We start from the raw sequence: 9,863 nt of genomic DNA, 5'->3' as shown, positions 1-9,863 counted from the left end.
CCAAGGCCAGCAGATCCCAGCAGGGCATGGCCTGGGGAGAGGACACGGGTGCAGGCACATGGTGGGGCAGCACCCATGGGCTGGGGGCTCCGCGGGGGGAGGCCAAGCGGCAGGGCTTGGTGGGGATGGGGCTCCCCAGGGCAGGGTGAGGGGCAGGGCGGTCCGCAGGGATGGGATGGGGACGGGGACAGGTTGTGAGGACGGGCGCAGGCAGGGCTCAGCGGTGAGGGACCGAGGCCGCCCCGGGCGGGGGGGGGGGGGGTGGCCAGGACTCGGAGCCGGGGCTGCCGCGGGCGGCGGGTGCGGGACGGCCCGAGCCCGGGGCCGGCGGGGGAGGGCGAACAAAGCGGCAGGGCCGGGCGGGCGGGGAGGGGCCGGTCCCGGGGCCCTCCCCGCCGCGGTGCGCGGGCGGCCATAAAAGCGGGGGCGCGGCGGCGGGGCGCGCACTGGGAGGCGGCCGGGCAGTCATGCAGCTCGCCGGGACAGCGCTGCTGCTGTGTGCCGCCGCCGCGGCGGCGGCCGCGGGACCGGCACCGGGACCCGCAGCGGGGCGGCCCGGGGCCGAGCGGCGGGCGGCGGCGGCGGCGGCGGGGGGCAGCAAGGAGCGGCGGGTGCAGTTCGCCTCCTGGGACGAGGTGAACGTGATCGCCCACGGGCTGCTGCAGCTCGGCCACGGCCTGAAGGAGCACGTGGACCGCACCAAGGGGCAGATGCGGGAGCTCGGCAGCCGCCTGAGCGCCCACAACAGCTCCATGGGGCGGCTGCTGCGCCAGGCGCGGGAGGCGCAGGAGCGGGGCGAGCGGCTGCGGGCCAGCGTGCGGGAGCTGGAGGGCCGCGGCCGGCAGCTCCTCAACCTCTCCGAGGCTCTGCGGCAGCGCCTGGAAGAGGTGGCGGCCGACAAAGCCGAGATCCAGGGGCGGCTGGAGCAGCTGGAGGGCCGCGTCCGGCAGGCGCTGCAGGCGCGGCCGGCCGATAACCAGAGCGCCAAGGACCTGGGAGCGCTGCAGGTGAGCATCGCCCGCAGCGCCGGGGGGAGCCGCCCCGGTACCGGCAGCGACCGGGGGGAGCCGCGCCGGGGGAGCGGGGGGGACCCGACCCGCCCGGGGGCACCGGGAGCGACCTGGGGGGAAGCGGGGAGGGGTCCCTGCCTTCCCGGGAGCGGCCGCGGGAAGAGCGACGGGGGGACCCGATCCTCCCGGGGCAACGGGAGCGGCTGGAAGGGGGCAGCTGTGGGGACCCGACCCTCCCGGGACACGGGGGGCAGCCCGGAGGGGTGGGGGGGACCCGACCCTCCCGGGGCACTGGGAGCAGTGGGTGGGGATCGGCCTCAGGAGAGTGTGGGGGGGGACACCTGATGGTCCTGCGGACACCGGGAGCCCCCATGGGTACCTGCTGAAGGGCACCGGGAGCATCCGTGGGGACCAGCCCCGCCGGGGGACTGGCCCACCTGGCTCCATGCAGTACGTGCAGCATGGCTGGATCTCCCTGGAGCTGCGGGGTTCACCTGGCTCTTCCCCCCGCAGTCCCTGATGGATGCGCAGAACTTGCGAATCGAGGAGCTCTTGCAGAAGATCAAGCAGCAGCAGTACAAGCTGGACAAGCAGAATCTGCAGATTAAAAGCCTGCAGAGCAAGGTGAGCTCCCATCCCACTCTGTGGCTGGGGGACCACAGCCTGGCCCTGCATGCTGCAGGGACCCTAGCATGAACCACCCTGGCAGCCCAGTTGGCACAGTGCTCTGGTGACAGGAGAACTGGCTGTGCCACTGCTCCCTGGCTTTGGGGACCCTATAAAGGCCATGGCCCTGGTCCTTGTGCTGCAGTGTTGGTGCAAGGGTAGCAAACTGCATGCTTCCTGAGTATTTGCACAGAGCAACAGGAGGAATTGGTGTGTGGGAACAGAGCCTCTCTGGGCTCTTCCTTTGAGTTTATCTACAGAATAAACTCGTTAGCAAGGGTATGAAAAACCACAATCATTTCTGGCTTTGCCAGCCTCGAGTATCTCGTATTCCTCGAGGTTTCTGGGCAGGTTCAGCCCCAGCTCTGGTCACGGGGGAGACGCTGATGCCTTGGCTGATCAGCTCCCCTGAGTACCAACATTGAAAATGAGCTGAGATAAAATCGTTCTGACTTGTGCCTTTTTTTAGGTCAATCTACTGATCCCCTTACACCTGAAGGACAACAAAACGCAGTCTCCGAAGTGGAAGATAAACCTGAAGAAGAGCCTCAGCCTCACCAACCAGAGCCAGAACGCTAGTGGGGAGCCAGTCCTGACGCAGAGTGAGTATCTGCCTGTGCTGCTCCGTGCCAGAGCAAACCTGCAGCAGTTGCAACCATTTGGAAATAAAACGTTCAGTTGTCCTGAGTCAGGATGTGAGATTTGCTCACAAAACCAGAGCTTGGGAGTTTGGCCAGACTGGGGGGATCTGGAGCACGGGCAGGATCCTAGCCTTCTGGATCAGTATTAATCCAGCAGGAATTTAAGGATTTAAGAGGAATTTTTCTGCCTGATATTAAGAATGCAGTGGGGAGTGAAGAAATGCTGCTAGCAGGTATTTGTCAAAGAGGATTGGCAGGTGGGGGGGTAAATGCAGGCAGGAAAGGAGGATCTCTGCTCCCTGGAGTTAACTCTTGTTCACCTGCTCTCACTTCACCAGGCAGGGTCTGCTAGATCCTTGTGCATCTGTCTCCCTTGGCTCATATTTAGGGCTCATATATGAAAGACAAGTGCCTCAGCTCACACTGTCCATAGCAGAAGGTGCTGAGCTGCAGCAAATGGTCAGGCAGTGAAGGCGCCAGACACTCTCACAGCCCTGGGAAACGTGTACCAGAGCAGGTGAGTGGATGCTGCATCCGGAGCTCCTGGCTCTGCCTGGAGCATCCTCTCTGCCGGCAAGGGGGCTGGAGGAGCTCCTGCAGAGGGAAGGGCAGCAGAGCGGGTGCCCCCAGCTGCGCTGCGTCCTGCAGCCTCCTTCCCGGACAGGAACTGGTGTCTCTGCAGGGTTTGGCTGGGAGCAGCTGCACTCATGTTATGTCAGCTAAATCATGGTGCTGGCTCCGTCTGCACAGCTGTCTGGGGTTGTCCAGTGTGAGCCAAGCAGTGTGAGGATGCATGGGGAAATCCTGCCCAGGGCTTGAAGGCAGGGATAGCTATGGGAAAACATGGTAATTTGTATGTGGAGCCTGGAGCTGTCACTGGTGTGCCTGAAAGCTGGGTGGGCAGAACAAAGAGCTGCAGAATCGATGTGGACAAGGAGAGAGATGGGACGCGGGGCTCCAAACTCCTCCTGGTGCTTGGCTCGGTGGGGCTGGCCAGCCTACAGCGGGGCTACGTGAGGTCTCCCTTGGTCAGAGCAGCGCTAGTGAGCCAGAAAACTGTCTCAAAACCTCTTTCCCCCGTTTTTTCCCAGCTCTGCTTTGTGACTTGCCCTCAGTAGTGTGTCCTAGAATCCTTTGGGTTGGAAGGGACCTTTAAAGATCATCTAGTCCAACCAACTAGTCCAACCACCCTGCTCCGTGCTCAGGTTATGCTGAAAGTGGGGTACAGGGAGATGGGTTCAGGTCTTTGCTACTTACTGGTGGCAGATGTAGGCTGTGCTGTTGGCTCTGTACTGTCTGATGGGTGCTGGGTGCAGCAACCCTTGTGAAGCACAGTGGGAGGCAGCGAGGGCCCGCAGCCCCTGGGGGTGCTGCAAGGAGGGGGGTGTGAGAGCTCAGCACCTTCTTGTGCCGCACTCTCCCCAGTGGGGAGACCCTGAGCATCCCCAGCACCCTGGGCATCCTGACTCCCTCCCACCCAGCCGGGCCGTGAGCTCCCCTTTCTCTTGCCTAATCCCTGATGTTGATATCACTGACAGAAAACAAATTGGCTTCCTCTCATTAGCAAGTCGAGTGAGTTTTCTGGCAAATCTTAAAGCATACAATATCTGGCGGGCCAGCCCCATGCCCTCCGCCTGGGGAGGCTTGTGGCTGCTTTTAGAGCAGGCAAGCATTGGGAAGGCTTGTGCCGGCAGCTCTCTGCCTATTGTCAGGCAGAGCTGCAGTGCCGGCACGGCCCCGGGGAACAGCGATGAACTCCACCAGCAGCCCTTTCAGAAAGACCCTTTTATTTGCATCCAGTGAACACAAGTTTTTTCAGGCCAGAGATGGCATGGGGCCAAGCATGTGAAAGTTGAAGGCTTGAAGCAGCCTGGAGAGTGAAAGGTTTAATCGCTTGCAGAAAGAGGATCATGTCTTTAGACAGAGCCTGTGCTCTCTGGCAGCTGGCCGAGTAGGGGAAAGGTAGAGCCCTGCTCGCTCTCTCCCCGTGGCGTGGCGCTGGGACTCCAAAATAATTGGGTTGGGTTGGGCAGAGTGAGGGGGAGGTGATGCAAACAGCTCCAGGCATGCCCTGCCATCTGCAAGAAAGGGTGTTTATCCCAGGTTGCAGACCTCCTGTCATGCCTGGAGATCCTGTTGGGTAAATATGGTGCCATGCCTGGGGCAGCTCCAGCCAGCCTTGTTGATTCTTCCATCTTGTTTGACTAAATAAAGGGGGAGGGAAAGAAAAACATCCAGAGCAGCCAGGAGGTCTTGTTGTTCTGCTGGTGCCATACTGATGTGCAACATGAACTGGAACTAACGAGCGTGTTCCTCAAACAAAAAGATTGAGCTGAGGCTGTTCAAGCAGCTGCATCTCATTCAGCTGCTTGAAAGTCCCTGTTGCACCAGGAAAACAGAAGAGATCAGAGTGCAGTGTAGCCAGGGCCCAGAAAAAAAGACAGGGATGGGGTTAACTTCTGCACACTGGGGCCACTGAGCATTTGCCTGGGCACCATCCCGCCGATGCTGGGAGATACAGTGGGAGAGGAGGTGAGGAGCTCTGAGGTCGCGTGAGCCCAGCAGCCTCCGGCACCTCCCTGCTGCCACGCTTGTGAGCTGGGCTTGCTGCAGCTCTGCATGTGAGGTCAGGTTGTGGGTTTTCCTTCCCCTGAGCCTCATTCGGCTTTCCTGGCTGCATTCACCTAGAAAGCGGGGATATCAGGGATGTACTTGGCCTCCCTGCAGTGCTGGGTGTTTTTGTGTGGGTTTGATCCTTCGTGCAAAACGCTTGCCCTCAGTCCACATGTGCACAGGCTTGGGGGAGGGTTCGGGGCCACATGTTTGTCCCATGGGTGTACTGATGGGCTTGGTGGCACCAGTCCTGTGCTGGCATCAGCCCGGGGGTGTGAGGGATGCTAACGGCAGCACAAGTCCAGCCGTGCTGGCTGTGGGCCTGTCCCGCTGCAGGCGGTGGGAGAGGGGCTGCCCGTGTCAAGGAGAGGAGAGTTCACCGGGGGGGTCTGATGGCGGGGGGGGGGGAATGGGTGAAAGGTGGTGGCAGGTGTCACATTGGCATTCCCTGGATCCCCCCCCCCACACTCACCTTTCCTCCAGTTGTGGCTCCGCTCTTCTCCCCGACACAGCATCGGGGCTCCCCAGGCGCCCAGCGAGGATAGGGGCAGGGGGCGATGCCCCACAGGGGCTGCTCCTGCCCTTGGCAGCTCAAAGGCCCCATTTTCCCCCCTTCTGCCCCACGTGAAGCCCCATGGCTGTGGGGGAGGCCCCTCTCCCCACTGCTGCCCTGGATCACGGTGCCAGCTCTGACCCCAAGGGCAGCTACCGCAAGGGGGACCCCACAGGAGGGCTGTGGGGGCAAGCCAGCACCCCGGCACAGCCTGGGGCTTGTCTTCAGGTTTCTTCACCCGTCTGCCGTGAGGTCTTGCTGGCAGCAGCTGTGAGCCACCAAAATCCATCCCACCCTTGTGCGGGGAGAACAGACCCCCTTTGTCTGGGGGTGACGGGGGCACCTGTCCCGGCTGACAAAGAGCCCCTTGACCGCGCCAACAGCCCAGGGGCTGAAGTCCCTGCACATCCTTCTGCGGCCTTTTGACTCGGGTTTTGTAACAGGTTTTTCCCCCCCCACCGTCTCTCCCCGAGTGCTGTGGGTGGTGGTTCCTGGATGGACTTTTATCAGCGCTGTTGAAATGGTGCTTTGCTGGCAGCTCTGGGCAAAGTCCCCACAGGGGCGGAAGGAGAGGTGGGAGCCCCGCCGGTGTGGGGATGGAGGGGGGCAAGCTGGGGGGTGGCCTCACCCTAGGCAATCCACTCGTGCAATGAGCTGGGGCTCCCTGCAGTCCACCCACCCCTTCCCTGCCCTGGTCGGTGTGTCTTGGGCAAAAGGGTCACCCCAGCTGGCCCCATGCCTGCTGGTGGCAGGTTGCCCAGTGGGACGTCTGGCTGGGGCCACCGCAGTCACCAGGAGCAAGAGGTCATGTGCTGGATGCTCAGGCGCCTTCCTGATGTCAGGACTTGGGGTTTCTTTCTGTCCCTGAGGCCCTTTGAGACTGCTTCAGCCTCGGGGTGGGATGAGGATGCTTGGCCCTGGCTTGCCCCTGGTGTTACCCCACCCCAAATGAGCTGCACCTGCCTGCTGCGGGCACGGAGGGAGCTGGGAAGCTCCTCAGGTCTCTCCTCGATGGGGAGCTGTGCTCTCCAGCCTGGGTCACCCCAGCCTGGCCCAATGCCTGGCTTCTGCCTTGGGAGGAAGCCCAAAGAGCTTTGTTTGGATAAATAGGAAGATACAGGGTCACAGCATTTAAAGATGCTGAAGTCGGGGGCTGTCGTGTCCAGCACATGTCCAGAGCCGCAGCCACCACTGCACAGCTGGCTGGGCTCAGGGCCAGGGCTGCAAGTGCCGGGGCTGTGCTAGGAGCAACCTGCTGAGGAAGTGGGACTCGGGGCCATCTTCTCAATGGCTGTTTCCTTCCCCCGCAGAGCTCCCAGAGGATTGCCACCAGCTCTTCCTGGACGGGCAGCAAAGCAGCGGTGTTTTCCAAGTGCAGCCTACAGGGTCTCAGCCCTTCAAAGTCTACTGTGACATGACTGCAGGTAAAGCAGTGGAGATGTCCCGCAGTGCTTTGCACGGTGGTCTTGCAAATGGTAACCCCAAATGACCATGTTTTCCCTGCCTGCAGAAGGTGGCTGGACAGTGATCCAGAGGCGCACAGATGGCTCTGTGGACTTTGACCAGCTTTGGGATGCCTACAAGAATGGCTTTGGAGACCTTCGTGGTAGGTGGATGATGGTGTCTATCTTCTTATTGTGGGATAAGTGATATCTTAGTACAAGTTATTCCCCCTTGCTGGCCCTTGGAGATCTCTACATGCCAGAGCACAGCATTGGGCTGAGGACAGGGGGACACTGCTTGCAGAGCAAGAGTCCTTGGTCTTCCTGACTTGTCCTGCAGGTGCCAGACAGCAATTCAAATGCCGCAGTGTCCTGGGTTGTCCCTGTTTTTCTCTGGAGTCTGTTCACATGTCTGCTTTGCATGGCATGTTTGTGTCCCTGCAGCTAATGCAATGTGTCTTGTTTCAGGTGACTTCTGGCTGGGCCTGGAGAAGATACATCACCTTGTCCAAGAGGGAAGATACGATCTCCTGATTGAGCTGGAAGACTGGGAGGGAAATTCCCAGGTGGTTCAATTTGTCTTCAGCCTTGGTGGTGAGAGCACAGCCTACATGCTCAACCTGCTGGGACCTCTGTCTGGAGAGCTGGAAAATGCCATCGGGGACTTCAGGCAGCTGCCCTTCTCCACTCGGGATCGCGACCACGACCTCAAAGCTGACACAAACTGTGCCAAACACCTCTCAGGTCAGTATGAGCTCTTCCTTCCCAGTGGCATGCACTTTCCCTTCAGCCCTCCGCTGTCTGGTGCTGGCTGTGAGTGGGACAATGTCCCTGCAGGACTAGACCCCTTTGGTGTTGAGCCCAGCTTGTCCCCTGCTTCCCTGGGAAAGCTGCATCCTTGGGAGGAGCCGTGCAGGGAACCGGGAGGGAAGTTGAAACCAGGAGGGGTTCATGATTCAGGCCTTGGCTCAAACATCTGTCTCCATAACAGCTTTGCTGGCTGCCACCTCACTTGGAAACCTTTCAAGTGAAGCAGAGGCCAGTCCCCAGGCCTGAGATGGGGCTGCTGAAGGGTTTGAGGGGGTTTTGCATGCAAGAAAGAGCAGCCAGGGATTTGCAGATGCATCCTGAAATCATATAGGATCTGTGCAAAGGTTTCCCAGTGCGTGGGACTCCTCCAGTGTGTATGAGGTGGTCTCGTAAGGTCCCAAAGCCCTGGAAAAGTGGGGGAAACGGGGGCAGCAGGTGCCTTGAACCTGGGTTTGTTTTCTGTCTGGAAGTGCTGTGGGTTAAACCTGCCTCTGCGTTGCCTTGGTAGGTGGCTGGTGGTTCAGCACCTGTGGCCATGCCAACCTCAATGGGAAGTACTTCCGCTCCATCCCCCGCCAGAGGCACGAGCGCAAGCAGGGCATCTTCTGGAAGACATGGAAAGGCAGGTATTACCCACTGAAGTCAACCACCATGAAAATCCAACCTGCAGCACTGGAAGCAGAGCCCTAAAGCTGCCACTTGAGACTTGACCTTCTCTGTGGAGCACAGACCTGAGCTCCATCACTTGGTGTTTACAGAAAACAAACCCACCCTCCCCAGGAAGTCCCCCGAGGAGCATTTCTCGTTAGCAGCCCTTTAGTGGCATGACACAGCTCCTCGCTGTAAGTAAAACAGCTCCATGTTGCTGAAACCCCTGGATGGGAGCTCCCAAACCAGAAGAGGAGCCACCAGCAGGGAGATCCACCTCCAGAGCATGCACAAGGGTCTTCCAACCTGCCACATGCTGCTGTGGCAAATTCAAGTTGTCTGGTGCTTTCTGTCCTGTCTGAACACTTCTGTGCTGGTTTTGATGGGCTGGGGGAAGGGGAGCACATTGAAGTGTTTCGCTACCCTGGACCCAAGCGTTGGGTACGGAGCCTTGCTGTGTCCTGTCTCTCATTGCTGTTCCCAAATGTTGTCCTATGTACCCTTCTGTGAAAGCCCCCAGAGCCTCCTTCCCCAGCTGGTGCCATGGGGCAGTGAGCCTTGGGCAGCTCCATCTGCACAGCCCCTGCTCTGGTGACTTCAACGAGCTGAGAATATGGGTTTTGATGGGAAGACTGAAGGACACCCTGTGCAGAAGGGGACCTCAGGCTCACTTGGCTTCTCTGGCCCCCATGGCTTCAAAGCCCTGTATTTCTGGCTGTACTGGAATTTGCTGGGAGCTGGGGAAACCGCTTCCAGCTCCAGGAGACGATGGGTGGGATCCTGCAGCCGGTTGCATGAGGGCCAGATCCTGGAGGCCTGAGTCTTAAGCTCTGCCTGGAGCCTACCGGTGTTGCTGGGGGTGGTTAGGATGAGCGCTAGGACAGCACAGGCACAGGGACAGTCACTGCTCTGTACAGGACCAGCCCTGCTGTCAGCCGTAAATCCCCCTGAAGCCCGGAGGCTGCCTTCTTCCAGCAGGCTCCCTGTACTTTGCAGAGTGAATAGCACCGTCCTGCATGCATGCCCCAAAGCTTGCTCTAAAGGGCCAGGGGACAACAGGGTTTCTCTGCAAGAGCCTCACTGCCTTGTTGGGTGTGTACCTTGACATGCAGCATCGCCTCTGCCTTTGGGGTGAGTGTTTGGGGAGAGGTGGGCAAAACAGGTCCCCAAAAACTGTTACGGGCCAAGCTGCTGTCTTGGGGCTTCCCAAGCATCCTGCCCTATTGAAGTCATATTGACTACTGTGCTAGAGCTCCTAGCTGCTAAATACTGTAAATAGTCATTTGTAGGATGTTGGATCTTGTTGATGAATTTCCTGTTTTAATTTGTTTCCATATTTAAATGCAGTGTTAATAACAATGTGGTGTAATTTATAAATGTTGATGCTGGAAAAAAAAAAAGCAACTGTAGTTTGTGTATTAAACTTTTTTTTGTACTGAAATATCTTTTCTGAAGATGTCTTTTAATAAAAACAAGCCTG

The 9,863-nt window shown here is 59.2% G+C and overlaps 1 protein-coding gene across 1 annotated transcript; it reads left to right on the top strand.

Moving 5' to 3' along the window:
• Nucleotides 1–467: 467 nt before the first annotated feature.
• ANGPTL4 (angiopoietin like 4) lies at nt 468–9,863 on the top strand. The gene is made up of 7 exons (XM_076359535.1): nt 468–1,007; nt 1,524–1,634; nt 2,146–2,278; nt 6,794–6,907; nt 6,994–7,089; nt 7,394–7,669; nt 8,244–9,863. The coding sequence occupies exons 1-7, from the start codon at nt 468–470 to the stop codon at nt 8,423–8,425; spliced, it is 1,452 nt and encodes a 483-aa protein (XP_076215650.1). The 3' UTR covers nt 8,426–9,863.

This window comes from Aptenodytes patagonicus, chromosome 25 (assembly GCF_965638725.1).
Source record: "Aptenodytes patagonicus chromosome 25, bAptPat1.pri.cur, whole genome shotgun sequence".
Taxonomy (NCBI): Eukaryota; Metazoa; Chordata; class Aves; order Sphenisciformes; family Spheniscidae; genus Aptenodytes; species Aptenodytes patagonicus.
Note: the sequence above shows the minus strand (reverse complement) of the source record. Positions and strands in the feature narration are given on the sequence as shown.